Below are 20,247 nucleotides of genomic sequence, written 5' to 3' on the forward strand. Positions count from 1 at the left end.
AAAGCAGGTGCAATTTTCTGTTTGTTCTCTCCCAGTGGAATCATCTGGACAGCACTCAATTCTCTTAGCAAGATGCATGACAAAATGTATGGGAAAATGTATGGAATAGTGCCAACCAGGGAATCTCACTTGAGCTTTCGTGTCCAGGGTTTTCTTTTTTTTTTTTTTTTTGGACTCAGTCAGTAGGCATGGAACACCCATGTGGCTGACCTTAGTTATTTAGACTCCTGTTCCTATGGGGGTCAGACTGATACACCATGGTCAAAGGTCTCCACCACTAATCAGGGCTCCCGGGTATACAGAATCACTCTTATCAGGCAGGATATGCCAAGGTTTTAGAGATTATCTCCCAGGAGCTGGTAAAGGATCAGGGCTTAGAGATTATCTCCCAGGAGCTGGTAAAGGATCAGACTTTATTTGGAAAGTGCAGGGTTTGAATACCCCAGACCTGCTGAGTCAACCCGTTTCTGAACAACCTCTCACTGGATTAATAGATTTCTGACAGAGGGTGTTACTTTTTCAGTTGGTTTTGAATGGTTCTTCATGCCTTTCTAAATTTGGCAGGGGTCTTACACCCTGAGTAGGTATTGATAGAATGTGATTTATTAGCTTAGCTAAAAAGTTTGTTCGGGTTTTTCTGTAACAGCATACAGAAAAACCCGAACAAACATTTTGGCCAACCCCAATACATGAACGTGAATATAGTTCTAAGAGGAGGCAAAACTGATGTCAGATATGTGGCCTCATCTGCAGGATGTTGTCAAAAGATTTAATAGAGCCATCCTCCTGGTAAAATTTTGAGATGGGTGAAAACCACCCTTTACTGCCCCCAGTGGTGAGGTTGGGAACTGGTATTTCTTGAGACCCTCCCATGCTTTAGGTACTCTTCGGGCTGCTTCCTGGGAATTAATTTACATATTCTTCCCAACACATACTATTGTTCTATTATTTTCCTGTTTTATAGTTTGTTAAAAAAAAAATGGCAACTGGTGCTGGCAGTTGGTTCTGAGAAGACCCAGAGTTAATTTCCTTTTCAGTAATGGCTGTAACAGAACCATGCCTCTATATTACCAAGGAGGCCCTTTTCCTAATACCTTGGATATGTGCTGTCTAATGAATAGCCACTAGCCATGTTTGGCTACTGAGCAGTTGAAATGTGCTTAGTTCAAACTGAGATGCACGGTAGGTAGTGCAAAATACACACTGGCCTTCAGAGACTTAGAACATACACATGCGATGAAAATGTCTCCAAAATTTTTATTTTGATAAAATGTTGAAATAATATCGTGGCTATATGGGTTAAATAAACTATTGTTGAAAATCAACATTTTTCAGTGTCACTACTGGAAAAATTCACATGTGTAGGTAGCAATATATTTTCATTGGACAGTGTTGCCTTGGAACATTTATCATCACACTTTCCTTGGTACCAGCAAGCATTTCTCTTCGTTGGCTTAACTCTCTTGTGTATATATATCTCACTTTTTAACTAAATTATAAATGTCTCGCGGGCAGAGGTCTGTCTTACATAACTTTGTATCCTAGCCAGTACCTACGGTGGGTTCTTCCATGTAGCTGGTACTCAAGAAATATTAGTTGACTATGTAAACTATCTAAGATTATTCTTGGTATGTATCGTCTTAATGCTTAACCCTAAAGCTCCTGGAAAAATCCGGGTCTCTTTTGGAAATCATTCTAGTTCTGATGTACAGATAGAATCAGTACTTGTGCAGACACCACCTTGGGACTTTTTCACATGTCTTCAAATGAGGAGACTTCCTGGACAACCCTAGCTTGTCTCTTGAGTGGTGGAGGCCTCCTTCCCCTGACTCCTGAGGTCTGTGGAGGTAGAGTCTTAGATGAGAACATATGCTGTTTCCACTAGCAAGGAGACAGAGAAGAAACTGAGCTTGAATTGTCAGAAAGAGATGTTAGCTTCAACAAATGATTTATTTTCTTAAAGCCAAAGTCTGGCCATTCCTGAGTATGTGGCAGAAAAAAGTGTAAGAATATTTTAAAACCAAGTACCCTAAGGTTCTAAGAAATTCCTGAAACTGTCTCCTGCAATCCCTGTCGTTACCCAGTGGCAAATGGCTTTACTTGTGCCTCTCAGACGTCTGGTCATGACTGCTTACACACAAGTACATGGCTGACTCTTGGAATAATCTAAGTGCCTGTTGAATAGGAATCGCTCATTTTTATACTTTTCGTCATATTAACATCATCTGTAATTCTGAAGTTGTAAATCTGAAGGAAATTACTTTTTAATGTCCTCTGGCACAACATTAAGATTTTGCAATTAGATTTTATAGCCCGCAGTCATATGCTTCAAGTCACAAGGCAAAATTAAGACCTTCTGCACCAGGAAAGTTTCCTGTGGGTGACGCAGGGTGCTTATAAGCCAAGCAGAGTTCAGGGCAGGACAGCCCAGGCACCAACTTCACAACCTGGAGGACAAAGCCAGCCACAGGCCAGGAATTTGAGGGTCTCACCTAGTTTACATATGAATTTGCATAATCTTTTAGCTAAAAAAAAAAAAAATCTTCCTTGATGGATGGATGAATAGAAATCGCTTCTTGTATGAGCTATCCAGCAGTAAAACCTGTCACTGATTAACTGGGTTCTTATCCTGCAGTCACCAGCAATAAGGGCTCTAGATGGTTTAATGAAACAGGTTTCCACTATCTTAAAAGTTATAAACAAAAGAGAAGGCAACACCCCCTGCCAGGTGGATTTTGAACCCAGCTCACTAACAACTTTCCAGAAGCTTCTCTTTATATCTTGCCAGGTGTGTCTCCAGTAACCGCTGGACAACTCAGAATTTGGGGGACCAGAGAAGCCTGGTTCTCACCTAACACTTACATTTAGATCCTGAGAATGAACAAGTGTTTCTGATATGGCCAGAAAATCATGCAAACGAATGAAAAGTTGGGGAAACAGTGGAAATCACAAATCCTACACTTCATTCAGAAAGGGAGTACATTTCATTTCATTATGAAATGGTAGTTGATCTCACTGAAATTTTGTTTCCTAAGATTTTTCTTAAAATACATACCCAGGATAAGTATGAAATGCATTTATTTAGTTCTGTGTTACCCTGCAATTATCTAACTTTGAGAAATGCTATATCCAAAAGTCACACAAGATGTCCTTCTCAGAGTGAAGCATGCCCTCAGCCTGCCCCTGGCCAGCCTCATCTAACAGCTACCCGCTGATACAGGCTCTCTGCTTTTGCCCTTCCTAGAATAATATATGCATTCCTTCCTATAATTTAACTGATTTGTGGTTATTATTTAATGTCTATTTATGTTGTGAATACCTATTATACGATGGATTCCAGGCTGTAAAACATAGCCTAATTTGAGACTTGTGGTTTTTAAATTGCGTTTGAGTTAAGAACACCCAAATCAGGAGCACTTCAAGAAGAATGAACTATCATAACTTTTTGGTTTCTTACAAATCCACCAGGCAGGCTGTCCAAGGTGAAGCAGTAAATTTTAGAAGAACCCAATGCCAGAGCACAAATATTTTGTACAACTTGCAGTTTGTGGATTTTTCCTATAGTGAACCTGTGAGAAATGGATTATTATATGTCATTGCAAAGAAACATATGAAGAGACTTGATAAAACACTAGACTCATGGTGAGCAGATATGCAGCTAAAAACAAAAAAGATCTGGCAAAGCACTGTTAGCATTTTAAAATGCTGTGTTTTATGTGTCGTGTTTGCAAATAAAAGTGTAAATAAAAGATACTTTATGCTTTTTTGGTAGTTGTACTATTTCGCTTTTACTGATATAAAAATATTTTAATTTACCTAACAGGTTATTATTGCATATTTTTGTTTTATTTTAAAGAAAAGTTCACATCAGTGGAACATTTTGATCGTTTCCTGTAGCAAGTTTTTGAGACCATTATTTTCCTCTTTACTGAAGTCTTCAGTGTGTAAGATATATGTGTGTGTGTGTATATATTTATATCTCTCCACATATACTTATGTAAATACATATGTATACACACATATGTGTATATATGAATGAACATATTAAGGCCTGTATCTAGATATAAATATGTACAACTATATATCTGTATCTAGATATATATGTAAGTATATACATATTTTTACATCTATGTATGTATATATGTGTTAATAAACATATGTAAATACACATGGATCTACCAATATATGTTTAAATATAGAAATATATACCTAAATATAGATATAGATATTTTGGTCCTTTAAAATGCTACAATTTGGAAAATTTTATGTGCTCAGATAAGTCTGACAGAGACCGGTCCATGGTTTTCCACTTGGGTGTCCTCCTGCTATGATGGAGAAGAATATATATTGGTAAAGAAGTCACAGGACTTGAGGTTTTCCACTTTGCCACTCATTGGCCTGTGACTCTGGGGTCATGTAACTTCTTTGCCCTGAGTTTTATCAACTATAAAATAAGGAAGGTGGATTGCAGGATAATTAATATCATGTCCTACTGTAATTACTTTCATTCTACTAAGTCCTGGGTAGGAGTTATCTTTAAAATAATTGAGGTCGATACATTTGGAGAAACAAAATTGGCCTGATATTTTCCAATCTTTCTGCAAAACTAAAGTAAGGCATAGCATATTTGCATATTTCTAAGTTAGCCCATGTAACCAGGACTTGTCTTGGAAAACAATGGTGAAGGAGATACATTTTGCACTTTTGCCATCTTCTTCCTCTGGCTGCCTTGTCACCTGTGGCGGGCCCTGGCTTCTTTCTGCTTTCCTCTGGGACCTTCCTTCTTCAAACTGTACCCTGACCGGTGGACAGCCTGGGCTGGAACGTTCCTGTCCCTCATTGGAAGGCTACCACCAATTCCCTCCTTTCCAATTCTTCTCTCTTTTGGTGGGTGGCGACCACGTTTTCACTAAATTAATCCATGCTGATATATTACTAGGTGCTAAGGATTAATGTACTTTATACATGCCTTGGAAAGTTGATTTTTAATTTGGACCTTATGGAAATATTGTCTTAGTCCTATCCTGGGTTTAAATTCCAATTAAACTGCTTCCCACTTTGTTGCATTTGGCAAGATATTTAACTTGTCAAAATCTCAGGGCTTTTTATTAAAAAATTTTATTTCTACAACAAAAATTACAGGTCTAGCCTCATAGGATTATGAACATTAAATGAAATAAGAAACTGTTAACATGTAAAAATATCTAATATAGTTTCTGAAACCAAGTAAACACTGAAAATATAGATAATAAAAAAAAGCGTGAATAAGAGACATCAGTTATTCTGATATACTTTTCCCCAAGCATAAATGTTTGTGAATTTGCTTATTCCCTCCCTGGTGACGTATTTTGCAATTTTTCCACCACTCAACAACCACGTGAGGCTTTGGGGCTGAAATCTACTATAATCACTTGAAGAATTTCAGACAGGACTTCTGAACTTCTGACTTTTGGACTTCAACAGCAGACTCTTACTGTGATTCTTACTTATCAGGCTTTAAAAGGCTGTCTTAACATACCACCATCACTAACTTGGACAGCTTTAGAGTTTTTGCTTTTTTTTTTTTTTAATAGTAACTTTTACTCCTTTTCCTTTTTCTCTTCTTTTTTGGTGGGTGGGGAAAGATGAACTTGAATAACTAGTCTCTAATTTATATATGCCAATTATTTAGACCAGATTTAGTAATAGATACATGTTCATTAAAGTCATTATTTCTTGAAGCTGTAACTGAGCTCTTTTAAAAATTTAATCGGTACACCTTTGTTAGACTGTTTATAAAGCAATCATGTGGGTGCCTATATGGTAGTAAGAGAAGGCAAATATGAATCATAACAGCTAAGCTTGCAATAGAAAGTCATTGGCACAGGCCATATTTCAACAACCATGTTTGTGTAATGAATGGATTAGCTAGGATGATTGATATCAAATATTTAAAATTATCTATAAAATATTCGATTTGAATGTATAGGTTTTTATGTCACTACTTGACTTTCAAACAGTGGTCATATTGGCTGCCATATTTAAGTTCCATTTCATCATATGGTTCTTTCAGCAAGATCAGAAGAGAGGGATGGGGGGGGAAAGGTAAACTTATTATTTGGGGGTAATGAGACGTATTAAGAAAGTCAGTGTTACTGAAAATTGTGTCTTCCCAGCTCCCCATGTGCTGTGTGCCCACCCTGCTCTCCTGTCCATCCCTGACCTTTCTTTGGTCTCTGGTGAGCTTGTTCACCACCACCTGCCCTGGTGCTCTCTCCTCTCCTGCCTTACTTGACTCTGTTCTCTCCTACCTCTACTTATGCATCCACACCTGTTCATTTTCTGAGTCCTTAGAAAGCAGCATTGATGAATTCTTCATGCTACTATGGAAATCTGTTATTGCAGTGGAGAATTCTACTGGTAGATTTTCTGATGTCACACTTGTTGAGCCATGCCTGTGTCTCTAGGATAAATCCTATCCCATATGAAATAGTGCGTGTGTGTGTACCTGTGTGTGTACATATCACTGTGTGTCATATGCTAATCTAGGTATTACCTTAGGAATGTGTTCAGCCCTGTTCTTAAATGAGGGTTGCCCAGGATTTCCCTTTCTTCATAATATCCTGTCCAGCTTTGGTATCAAGATTATGAAGATTATAATAGCTTCAAAACTGCAGAGAGAAGAGAAGCTTTACCCGTTTGTCTAATCTCTGAAATAATTTGTATAAAACTGGGATTATATGTTCCTTAAGGAGTTGGCAAAACTTACATGTAAAACCAACTGAGCTCTTTTTAACACGCTGCGCTTGGGAGTTTATTACGTATATTGTTTGGCTGTTTGAATCTGCAATAACAAAAGAATGTAATAAAAATGTTTTAAAAGGTTTTTTCTTAAATGCTGGGAGTATGCATATTCTTACAGGCAGAGGGGAGGGAACTTGGTAACATTGGAGATGATAGAAGAAAAAAGAGGTAATTTAGGGATGGGATTAAAGAGGAAGGAAGAGATGGGATTGAAGAAAAGTTGGAGGGACTGGTCTTCAAAAAGAGAATGGAACACTGTGATTCTGATCTTATATAGGAAGTCAAGAGGGTATGTAATGATGCAGGCATATTTTCAGTTAGAGACATGGATTGGTGCAGGAACTTTCCATCAAGGCCCCATGGTAACCAGTAACATAGAAGATTGTGCATTATGCAAATATCGTGAGATATTCTGACCCTCTGAAGGGGGACCCACAATGAAATAAGAAAAGAAGAGAATATGCAGATTGACCAAGTTTGATCTAGTGTTAACCATAAAAATATACAGTTTTAATGGGGGAGCTCATTAGAAATTTAAATAAGGAAAATTGAGCAATATTGACAGAACTCTGTGATGTGAACTCATTTTCCCCTCTTAGTGTGGCTCCTTTTATTACTTGAAGTTACTTTAAGAAGTAGTGTAGTCACTTTCCTGTTGCTCAGTATAGGAACCAAAATCTGAAATATGTCTCTTTATCCTGGTTCCCTTTGATCACTCTCTTGCAATTCTTCTCAATGAAAAGAAAGATGGATGCATGGGAGAAGCGTTAACAGTTCTCGCCCTGCCTTTTCAGTCTTCTCTCCCCTTATGCAGCTCACATTTCCACTCTGGAATAGAAGGGTCAGCCCTTGGCTTTCTGTTCTTCCCTCACACAACCTAGACCCCCTCAATGCCTTGACTATGACATGCGCCCAGCTCTGGCAGCTGTGAGTTTGGGGGACTGGAGCCCTAGAAGTGGACTCAGGATTATAGTTCTGGCAGGGCTCACTGGTCATGGGTTTCCAATCTATAGGATGAGCCTCTCAAACTAAAACAACTCGACTGACACTTCTAGGTCTTAGGGAAGCTTAGCGATGACTGACTTTGGTGTCAACATGTCACTGGACATTTTTCATAGGTAACATTCTGCCTGGTCTCCCCTGAAGCCATTAGCTTTCTCTAAAACCAGCCTTAACCCGACGTCTATGTCTCAGTCATCATTATTCTTGTCTTCATTGAATCTCAAAACTGTTTTGTTTTCTTTAACTTGTTCCCTTTGGCCTCTTCTCCAATTAGTTATGAGGCCAACCAGACTCTCCCATCACATCTTCTTTGCATTTTCATAGCCACTACCTAAATTGTATTGTTTTTAGTTTTTAAAGCTAATATTCTTGCCTCCATTCCCTCCTCTTTCCTGCCTATCAATGGCTCATTTGTATTCCTAAGATATTTGCTTTAATGTGTTGAGGGCTTGTTTGCAAACTTTTCAGAGCCTTGCTATCACAGATGAGGTCAGGTCCAGACTATTTAACCTGTAAGTAAATTTTTTAAGTTTTATTTTATTATTATTTTTATACAGCAGGTTCTTATTAGTTATCTATTTTATACATATTAGTGTCTACATGTCAATCCCAATCTCCCAATCCCACTGACCCCACCCCCCCGCTTTCCCCTCTTGGTGTCCATATGTTACTTCTCTACATCTGTGTCTCAATTTCTGCCTTGCAAACTGGTTCATCTGTACCGTTTTTCTAGATTCCATATATATGCATTAATATACGATATTAGTTTTTCTCTTTCGGACTTATTCACTCTGTATGACAATCTCTAAGTCCATCCACGTCTCTACAAATGACCTAATTTTGTTGCTTTTTATGGCTGAGTAGTATTCCATTGTATATATGTACCACAACTTCTTTATCCATTCGTCTGTCGACGAGCACTTAGGTTGCTTCCATGGCTTTGCTATTGTAAATAGTGCTGCAATGAACGTTGGGGTGCATGTGTCTTTTTAATTTATGGTTTTCTCTGGGTATAGTCCCAGTAGTGGGATTGCTGGGTCATATGGTAATTCTATTTTTAGATTTTTAAGGAAACTCCATACTGTTCTCCATAGTGGCTGTATCAATTTATATTCCCACCAACAGTGTAAGAGGATTCCCTTTCCTCCGCACCCACTCCAGCATTCATTGTTTGTAGATTTTCTTATGATACCCATTCTAACATGTGTGAGGTGATACCCCACTGTAGTTTTGATTTGCATTTCTCTAATAATGAGTGAGTTTGAGCAGCTTTTCTTGTGCCTCTTGGCCATCTGTATGTCTTCTTTGGAGAAATGTCTATTTAGGTCTTCTGCCCATTTTTGGATTAGGTTGTTTGTATTTTAATATTGAGCTTCATGAGCTGTTTATATATTTTGGGGCTTAATACTTTGTCCACTGATTCATTTGCAAATATCTTCTCCCATTCTGAAGGTTGTTTCATCTTGTTTTTAGTTTCCTTTGCTCTGCAAAAGCTTTTACATTTCATTAGGTCCCATTTGTTTATTTTTGTTTTTATTTCCATTACCTTAGGAGGTAACCTGTAGGTAAATTTTTTACAGTTATATTTCAGTATACCTTTCCCAATAGTTCTTTGAGTTGTCATTGCTTTTCTTTCTCTCCTCCTTATTTTCCTCTTTTCTTTCAATTTTTTTTAAACATCTTTATTGGAGTATAATTGTTTTACAATGGTGTGTTAGTTTCTGCTTTATAACAAAGTGAATCAGTTATACATATACATATGTCCTCATATCTCTTCCCCCTTGAATCTCCCTCCCTCCCACCCTCCTTATTCCACCCCTCTAGGTGGTCACAAAGCAGGAAGCTTATCTTCCTGTGCTATGCAGCTGATTCCCACTAGCTATCTATTTTACGTTTGGTAGTGTATATATGTCCATACCACTCTCTCACTTTGTCCCAGCTTACCCTTCCCCCTCCCCGTATCCTCAAGTCCATTCTCTAGTAGGTCTGCATCTTTATTCCCATCTTGCCCCTAGGTTCTTCTGACCATTTCTTTTTTTCTTTTCACTCTTTTTTCTTTTTGGATTCCATATATATGTGTCAGCATACAGTATTTGTTTTTCCCTTTCTGACTTCTGTATGACAGTCTCTAGGTCCATCCACCACACTACAAATAGCTCAGTTTCATTCTTTTTTATTACTGAGTAATATTCCATTGTATATATGTGCCACATCTTCTTTATCCATTCATCTGTTAATGAACACTTAGGTTGCTTCCATATCCTGGCTATTGTAAATAGAGCTGCAATGAACATTTTGGTACATGACTCTTTTTGAATTATGGTTTTCTCAGGGTATATGCCCAGTAGTGGGATTGCTGGGTCATATGGTAACTCTATTTTTATTATTTTAAGGAACCTCCATACTGTTCTCCATAGTGGCTGTATCAATCTACATTCCGACCAGCAGTTCAAGAGGGTTCCCTTTTCTCCACACCATCTCCAGCATTTATTGTTTGTAGATTTTCTGATGATGGCCATTCTGAGAGGTGTGAGATGATATCCCATTGTAGTTTTGATTTGTATTTGTCTAATGATTAATGATGTTGAGCATTCCTTCATGTGTTTGTTGGCAATCTGTATATCTTCTTTGGAGAAATGTCTATTTAGGTCTTCTGCCCATTATTGGATTGGGTTGTTCGTTGTTGTTGTTGGTTTTTTTTTTTTAATATATATTGAGCTTCATGAGTTCCTTGTATGTTTTGGAGATTAATCCTTTGTCAGTTGCTTCATTTGCAAATATTTTCTCCCATTCTGAGGGTTGTCTTTTCGTCTTGTTTATGGTTTCCTTTGCTGTGCAAAAGCTTTTAAGTTTCATTAGGTCCCATTTGTTTATTTTTGTTTTTATTTCCATTTCTCTAGGAGGTGGGTCCAAAAGGATCTTGCTCTGATTTATGTCATAGAGTGATCTGTCTATGTTTTCCTCTAAGAGTTTGATGGTGTCTGACCTTACATTTAGGTCTTTAATCCATTTTGAGTTTATTTTTGTGTATGGTGTTAGGGAGTGTTCTAGTTTCATTCTTTCATATGTAGCTGTCCAGTTTTCCAGGCACCACTTATTGAAGAGGCTGTCTTTTTTCCACTGTATATTCTTGCCTCCTTTATCAAAGATAAGTTGACCATATGTGCATGGGTTTATCTCTGGGCTTTCTATCCTGTTCCATTGATCTATCTTTCTGTTTCTTTGCCAGTACCATACTGTCTTGATTACTGTAGCTTTCTAGTAGAGTCTGAAGTCAAGGAGCCTGATTCCTCCAGCTCCATTCTTCTTTCTCAAGATAGCTTTGGCTATTCGGGGTCTTTTGTATTTCCATACAAATGGTGACATTTTTTGTTCTAGTTCTGTGAAAAATGCCAGTGGTAGTTTGATAGAGATTGCATTCAATTTGTAGATTGCTTTGGGTATATAGTCATGTTCAAAATGTTGACTCTTCCAATCCAAGAACATGGTATATCACTCCATCTATTTGTATCATCTTTAATTTCTTTCATCAGTTTCTTATAATTTTCTGCATACAGGTCTTTTGTCTCCTTAGGTAAGTTTATTCCTAGAATTTTATTCTTTTTGTTGCAAAGGTAAATGGTAGTGTTTTCTTAATTTCACTTTCAGATTTTTCATCGTTAGTGTATAGGAATGCCAGAGATTTCTGTGCATTAATTTTGTATCCTGCTACTTTACCAAATTCATTGATTAGCTCTAGTAGTTTTCTGGTAGCATCTTTAGGATTCTCTGTGTATAGTATCATGTCATCTGCAAACAGTGACAGCTTTACTTCCTCTTTTCTGATTTGGATTCCTTTTATTTCTTTTTCTTCTCTGATTGCTGTGGCTAAAACTTCCAAAACTGTGTTGCATAATAGTGGTGAGAGTGGACAACCTTGTCTTGTTCCTGATGTTAGTGAAAATGGTTTCAGTTTTTCACCACTGAGGACAATGTTGGCTGTGGTTTGTCATATATGGCCTTTTTTATGTTGAAGAAAGTTCCCTCTATGCCTACTTTCTGGAGGGTTTTTTTTTCATAACTTGGTGTTGAATTTTGTTGAAAGCTTTCTCTGCAGCTATTGAGATGATCATATTGTTTTTCTCCTTCAATTTGTTAATATGGTGTATCACGTTGATTGATTGAAGAATCCTTGCATTCCGGGGATAAACCCCACTTAATCATGGTGTATGATCCTTTTAATGTGCCGTTGGATTCTGTTTGCTGGTATTCTGTTGAGGATTTTTGCATCTATGTTCATCAGTGATATTGGCCTGTAGTTTTCTTTCTTTGTGACATCTTTGTCTGGTTTTGGTATCAGAGTGATGGTGGTCTCTTAGAATGAGTTTGGAAATGAGTTCCTCCCTCTGCTACATTTTGGAAGGCTTTGAGAAGGATAGGTGTTAGCTCTTCTCTAAATGTTTGATAGATTTCTCCTGTGAAGCCATCTGGTCCTGGGCTTTTGTTTGTTGGAAGATTTTTAATCACAGCTTCAGTTTCAGTGCTTGTGATTGGTCTATTCATATTTTCTATTTCTTCCTTGTTCAGTCTCGGAAGGTTGTGCATTTCTAAGAATGTGTCCATTTCTTCCAGGTTGTCCATTTTATTGGCATAGAGTTGCTTGTAGTAATCTCTCATGATCCTTTGTATTTCTGCAGTGTCAGTTGTTACTTCTTTTTCATTTCTAATTTTATTGAATTGAGTCTTCTCCCTTTTTTCCTTGATAAGTCTGGCTAATGGTTGATCAATTTTGTTTATCTTCTCAAAGAACCAGCTTTTAGTTTTATTGATCTTTGCTATCGTTTCCTTTATTTCTTTTTCATTTATTTCTGATCTAATTTTTATGATTTCTTTCCTTCTGTTAACGTTGGTGATTTTTTGTTCTTGTTTCTCTAATTGCTTTAGGTGTAAGGTTAAATTGTTTATTTGAGATGTTTCTTGTTTCTTAAGGTAGGATTGTATTGCTATAAACTTCCCTCTTTGAACTGCTTTCACTGCCTCCCATAGGTTTTGGGTCACTGTGTTTCCATTGTCATTTGTTTCTAGGTATGTTTTGATTCCCTCTTTGATTTCTTCAGTAATCTCTTGGTTATTAAGTAGTGTGTTGTTTAGCCTCCATGTGTTTGTATTTCTTACAGTTTTTTTCCTGTAATTGATATCTAGTCTCATAACATTGTGACCAGAAAAGATACTTGATACAATTTCAATTTTCTTAAATTTACCAAGGCTTGATTTGTGACCCAAGATATGATCTATCCTGGAGAATGTTCCATGAGCACTTGAGAGGAATGTGTATTCTGTTGTTTTTGGATGGAATGTCCTATAAATATCAATTAAGTCCATCTTATTTAATGTAGCATTTAAAGCTTGTGTTTCCTTATTTATTTTCACTTTAGATAATCTGTCTATTGGTGAAAGTGCAGTGTTCAAGTCCCCTACTATGACTGTATTACTGTCGATTTCCCCTTTTATGGCTGTTAGTATTTGCCTTATGTATTGTGGTGTTCCTACATTGGGTGTGTAAATATTTACAATTGTTGTATCTTCTTCTTGGATTGATCCCTGATCATTATGTAGTGTCCTTCTTTGTCTCTTGTAATAGTCTTTGTTTTAAAGTCTGTTTTGTCTGATATGACAATTCCTACACCAACTTTCTTTTGATTTCGATTTGCATGGAATATCATTTTCCATCCCCTCACTTTCAGTCTGTATGTGTCCCTAGGTCTGAAATGGGTCTCTTGTAGACAGCATATATATGGGTATTGTTTCTGTATCCACTCAGCCAGTCTATGTCTTTTGGTTGGAGCATTTAATACATTTACATTTAAGGTAATTATCGCTATGTATGTTCCTATTACCATTTTCTTAATTGTTTTGGGTTTATTATTGTAGGTCTTTTACTTCTCTTGTGTTACTTTAGCATTTGTTGTAAAGCTGGTTTGGTGGTGTTGAATTCTCTTAGCTTTTGCTTGTCTGTAAAGCTTTTAATTTTTCTGTCAAATCTGAATGTGATCCTTGTTGGGTAGAGTAATCTTGGTTGTAGGTTTCTCTCCTTCATCACTTTAAATATGTCCTGCCACTCACTTCTGGCTTGCACAGTTTCTGCTGAAAGATCAGCTGTTAACCTTATGGGGATTCCCTTATGTTTTATTTTTTGTTTTTCCCTGTTGCTTTTAATATTTTTTCTTTGTATTTAATTTTTGATAGTTTGATTAATATGTGTCTTGGTGTGTTTCTCGTTGGATTTATCCTGAATGGGATTCTCTGTGCTTCCTGGACTTGATCAACTATTTCCTTTCCCATATTAGGGAAGTTTTTAACTGTAATCTCTTCAAATATTTTCTCAGTCCCTTTCTTTTTCTCTTCTTCTTCTGGGACCCCTATAATTCAAATGTTGCTTTGTTTATGGTTGTCCCACAGGTCTCTGAGACTGTCCTCAATTCTTTTCATTCTTTTTTCTTTATTCTCCTCTGCAATAGTTATTTCCATTGTTTTATCTTCCAGGTCACTTATCCATTTTCCTGCCTCAGTTTTTCTGCTATTGATCCCTTGTAGAGAATTTTTAATTTCATTTATTGTGTAGTTCATCACTGTTTGTTTGCTCTTTAGTTCTTCTAGGTCCTTGTTAAAATTTTGTTGTATTTTCTCCATTTTATTTCCAAGATTTTGGATCATCTTTACTATCATTGCTCTGAATTCTTTTTCAGGCAGACTGCCTATTTCCTCTTCATTTGTTAGGTCTGATGGGTTTACGCCTTGCTCTTTTATGTGCTGTGTGTTTCTCTGTTTTCTCATTTTGCCTAACTTACTGTGTTTGGGTTCTCCTTTTTGCAGGCTGCAGCTTCATAATTCCCGTTGTTTTTGGTGTGTGTCCCCAGTGGCTAAAGTTTGTTCAGTTTGTTGTGTAGGCTTCCTGGTGGAGGGGCTAGTGTCTTTGTTCTGATGGATGAGGCTGGATCTTGTCTTTCTGGTGAGCAGGTCCACGTCTGGTGGTGTGTTTTGGGGCGTCTGTGGCCTTATTATGATTTTAGGCTGCCTCTCTCTAATGGGTGGGGTTGTGTTCCTGTCTTGCTAGTTTTTTGGCATACATCATCCAGCACTGTAGCTTGCTGGTTGTTGAATGGAGCTGGGTCTTGGTGTTGAGATGGAGATCTCTGGGAGATTTTCGCCTTTTGATATTACATGGAGCTGGGAGGTCTCTTGTGGACCAGTGTTCTGAACTTGGCTCTCCCACCTCAGTGGCACAGCTCTGATGCCTGGCTGGACCACCAAGAGCCTGTCCTCCACATGGGTCAGAATAAAAGGGAGAAAAGAAAGAAAGAAAGAAAGAAGATAAAATAAAATAAAGTAAAGTTTTTAAAATAAAAAATAATTATTAAGAAAATAAATTTTTAAGTAATTAAAAAAAAAAAAACTGACAGACAGGACCCTAGCTTATTCTTACTTTTTCATTCCACACATTTAGTATTGCCTATACATTCAAAGTACTGTACCTTGAGCTGCAGGCACTGCAGTGAGCAATGCAGACATAAAAGCCTTAGTGTTCTTGCCCAAGAGCAGAGAAACTGATCAGGGGCCCCATAGGAGGGAATATGAGCAATACCATTTACAGCCACAGGGGACACCATATCTTCCACATGGCACTCTTGCTTCCTCAGGACACATCTGTTCTGTGAACCTCTGGTCAGATCTCTGTTTTCCTGGACCCTAAGCCCCTCAGTCATCTCTCCTTTCTATGTATGAATACTTCCTGTAACCCTACAAATACCTGTGAAAATGTTGTATCTATAGATACTGTGTTTAAATAAGATATTTTTGCTCCTTCCCTAACTGAATTAAAAACTCCTGGAACAGATCATTTATTAACATCTTTTTATAGCTCCAGGACCTTGTAATTATTTTGTAATAAATAAGGATTTTTTAAAAAATTGACTTGCCTATAAAATGAAGAATTTTATATAAAATACTAAAAACAATCAAGATACCATGAAAATAGTGAAAACCAAATACAGATCTCTATATAACTCAACACTGGTTTCCTTTAAGCAGAATATAGCTTTCAGTTCATGTCCGTTTTTTCCTCCAATAACTGATAGTAGAGAAAAGGTATATTTGTTACACAAAGCTATTGCTTGGAAATAATCTACCTCATTTACGTCAACAAAGGCCTTTCTACAAGACATGTGTTAAGACATGGGCATATTTCCATATTAGATCTTTTTTAGCATCTGTTTTTGTGGAAGAGATTATTTCTGTGCTACACACTTTTTCCGCAAACCAATAACTGTCGATTTGCCAGTTGTCATGCACCTGTTTAGTCAGTGTGACATCACTCAAAATATTAAACTCAAGGAAAAAGACAATCACATCACATGGTTAGTTGTCAAGGATAATGATAAGGTCAGCACAACTGGCGGAAAACTTTGAAGATTCTTTCCGTGTCATAAATGAGCTAATGAAAGTTGCAAAAATGGCTAATAAGGCTGAGTTCTGTCCCTCTTCAAATACTATCATGTTGTAATAATCGGACTCTAGGCTGGAGGTCATTTAATAGGAGTTAACAGTGCTTGTAAAAAACCTGTCTCTAAAGAGTGGCTATTTTCTGATTTCCCTTAAAAAATGCAAATGAGGCCTAGAATTTACTGTGAATTTCTCATCTAGAAAGGACTGAGAGTGTTTAACTAGTCTAATCTTGGGTCCCAAATAGGAATCTAAAGGACAGGGAAATGGAATGACCACTTTGAAAGAAGGCAGATGGTGCTCCCATGGCTTTTGTGATTTTTCCACATCTTTGGCTCCTTCCCATCAAGCTGCACAGGAAATGATCTGTTTGCATTCAATATTCCTCTAATGAATCGTGTGAGTGCTGTGTTATTTTCTGCCCAGTCCAGAGGCTAAAGGAAAATGCACATCTGGCTTGTAAATCACAACCAAGCATTGATGCTTTGCTCCCTTTTTATTGGGTGGCTGCCCTCTATGTTTTACACATTCGCAGTGTGGATTATGTGACACCCTGACAGAAACCTACAGTGGCCCCTAAATGATCACCTGGGGGGACCTTCAAATCCTCTGAAATGTAATGTTTGCTACCTGATGTGCATTGTCTGTGGTCCCCAGAGGGGGCAAAAATTCATTTTTATCTTTTTATTTATTTATTTTTCCTCTTTAGAAATTGGCCCCTGGTTGCAGGAGTTCAGAGCGAAGAATGCTGTGGATTTCTCGCAGTTAACATTTGACCCAGGACAGAAAGAACTTCTTGTAGGAGCAAGGTGAGAGAGCTTACATGTTGCCTCCGCAGATATTTTCGGACTTCACTTGACGTCTTTGCAGTTACACATGAGCTTCTCTGCCATAGTTGACGAGTGCTAAGTAATGTTTCATCTAAGAATGAAATTCTGTACGAGTGTCATGAAGTGTGCTACAACTAATAAGATGACTGCTGCTCTTTATAGCAAGAGTTTATTGGGTGTTTCCCAAGTGCTAGGAGCAGTTCTAACATGAATTCATTTATTTTTTCCACCTATGAAACCTGAGAGGTAGGTATTGTCACCATCCCTATTTTAGAGATGAGGAAATTGAGACAGAAGGTGGATAAATATGTTACCCTGGGGACACATTTATTATGTTTAATCAAAGATGGACCCAGGTTTCAGACCCAGACAGTTTGACTCCAAAAACCATGTTCTTATTTGTCAGTATACTCTTCAGCACAATTCTAGACATCAGGAGACCTTGATACCCATTCCAACACCCATCACTACCTTTCTTTGTGACCCCCATTATGATATTTACCAGTCAATTGAGAATTCAAGGGAGTTGTTATTATTTATTTCCCTTAAGGAGCACATGCTCCTGTCTCCAGGTCAATGCCTGACCTTGCAGTTTGAAGGTGAGGTCACTGGAACCCAGTCAGAACAGATCTTGTTTTGCATCCCTCGTATTTACCATGACTTCCTTAGAAAACATGTGTAATCCCTGCCTTCAAATCACCTATCCTGCCAGTGTGTTTTGAGGATGATGTTTAAAAAACATTTTATATTCATCTCTTAGGAAAAATGATGTAATAACCCAAAGAGATGATTTGTAGATTTGGACTCTTCTGGCCTTCAAGGAAAGCACTTTAGGCAGAGGAGTGTACATTATCTGTTTTGGCCAAATGTACTAGATTATGAAACATACCTTTCATAGCAAGAGATGTTGTGCAATTTCTACATGAGTGAAGCTAAATCTGGCTTAAGCTCTGGACAAACACTGAGCAGTTTCTAGAATCACTGCTTTTGCTCTCAGATCTTAAGAAGACCTCGTTCATCCACCAAACACTTGAAGACTCAAGACGTACGGTCATAACTTAAATGAACAGACAGAAGTTGGCTTAGTTCCTGGCACTTAACGTGTCACTTGTATCTCTTTTAGTGTTTATTGAGTGGACAGTGAGTATGGATTGGATGGGCTTACTTGGTATTCTTTTACTTACTTCAGCCCATTGGGACTACCTGGGGGATTTCTACTACTGACTTCCATCAAATTCCATCACTAGGAGCCTGGGCCATGCACTGCAGGGCTTTTTTTTTTTTTTTTTTTTTTTGCAGTACGCAGACCTCTCACTGCTGTGGCCTCTCCCGTTGTGGAGCACAGGCTCCGGATGCGCAGGCTCAGCGGCCATGGCTCATGGGCTCAGCCGCTCCACGGCATGTGGGATCTTCCCGGACCGGGGCACGAACCCGTGTCCCCTGCATCGGCAGACGGACTCTCAACCACTGCGCCACCAGGGAAGGCCTGCAGGGCTTTTTAACTGGTGTCCTGGCCTCCAGATTTTCTACTCCTTCTGCATACCATGACCAAAGTCATCTTTTAAAAATACACCCCTCAGTAGCTCCTACTGGAGCTCTTATGACTTGTATGCCTTCATTTATGTTATAGAAATACTATTTTCTCCAGGGATCATCTAGATTAATTTGGATTTATTAGGCTATTTTGATGTGGCCCATCAGACCCTCTGGCTTGTCGTCCTACATCCTATAGAGACACACTTTTCATTCTCACATAGTCCAGGCACGTGGAATTATTTATGTTGCCCACAACTATAGAATGTTCTCTTTCTTGCCTCTGGGATTTGGTAATCTCTTTTGCTTTCCTAGAATACTAGCTAACCACCCACCCACATCTCAAGTTATCCACTGGGTGACCTCATACTCATTGTAAAGATCTGGCTCAAGGGTCCTCTTTTGGGGCTGAGCTGCTATGTTCCCTGCTCTGTACGGTTCTGTTGGCATACCTGCCATCTCTCTACATTACTGCACTTATTTCATTATTTCTGTTCACGTTTCACTCTCCCCTTTCCCATTCTCAGATAGTGACGTACCAGATGGTAGAGGATGTGGCTGTCTTTTCTTGTTTTCTCTAAAATGTAGCACACTTTCTCCTCTGGGTAGAAGCTCAAAGATATCTGTTGATTCACCATATTTATTTCCAGGATTTGATTTGTATGTGTGACCCTCTGCATTTGGTAGGACACTTAGGGAAAGGGGGCTGGGGTTGTAGCAGATTTATTCCAGATGCTTACAGTTGGGCAAGACACAGGGAGTAGCAGTCTCTAAACCCCAAAGCTAATCCTTAGGGAAAATGGACTCACCCTTAGCCAAGGGGAAGGGCCCCCTGCAGGGGTAGCAGGTGCAAATATGACCTCAACTGGTGTAGCTGAGTCCTGCATGTCTCATTCAACTCTAAAGAGCTTTGGAAACAGTTTTCCTGTGAGCTTGACTCAAAAGACTCTCCATTGTTTCTGGAGGTCCTCGGCACTACACAAACAGGGCATTGTCACATATATGCCTACGCTCTGCAGGTGGTAGGCTTTTGGTCAGTGACACAGATTCCCCTAATGGGGATGTGAGAAGCCACTGAGAAAACGAAGATGTGGAAGAGACATCAGCGTAGTTCTGTCCTGACTGCAGACAGCACCTGAGGATTGTCCCCAGGGGCCACCTATTCCTGAGAGTCTCCCTCCCAGTATCCCTGGAGGGTTCCATTCTATTATTCCTTGAGGGCTCCATCCCAGCCTGCCTGAAGGTTTCCTGATCAGTGTCCCTGAAAGTCCCCATTCTAGCATCCCTGGAGGTCTCCATCCCAGTATCCCTGGAAGTCTCTATCCCAGTATTCCTGGAAGTCTCCATCCCAGCCTCCCTGGAGGTCTCCATCCCAGAGTTTCTTAAGGTCTCCATCCATCTCATTTCACCCCATTCCCAGACCAGCCATGGGAGGGATTGACCTACCCACTGAGTCAAACTAGCTTGCACTATGACATGGTGACCAGGAGCAATATAGGATCACCAGACTTAGCACATAAAAGTTCAGGATGTGCAGTTAAACTTGAATTTCAGATAATCAACCCTAGGAACATGGGCTGTATTTCTACTCTAGAACAGGACGTGGTACATTGTGGCTACC

At 38.6% G+C, this 20,247-nt stretch overlaps 1 protein-coding gene across 1 annotated transcript in view; it reads left to right on the forward strand.

The window, feature by feature from the left end:
- Positions 1-20,247, forward strand: part of SEMA5A (semaphorin 5A) — a gene marked incomplete at both ends in the record, with an annotated part of 314,646 nt that overhangs the window by 43,661 nt on the left and 250,738 nt on the right. The window contains one exon of the mRNA XM_079703072.1: positions 16,973-17,072. Coding sequence (XP_079559198.1) covers positions 16,973-17,072 — 100 coding nt within the window. The remainder of the gene's footprint in view (positions 1-16,972; positions 17,073-20,247) is intronic.

The sequence above is a fragment of the Hyperoodon ampullatus genome (genome assembly GCF_949752795.1).
Source record: "Hyperoodon ampullatus genome assembly, chromosome: 4".
In the NCBI taxonomy this organism is placed as follows: domain Eukaryota; kingdom Metazoa; phylum Chordata; class Mammalia; order Artiodactyla; family Ziphiidae; genus Hyperoodon; species Hyperoodon ampullatus.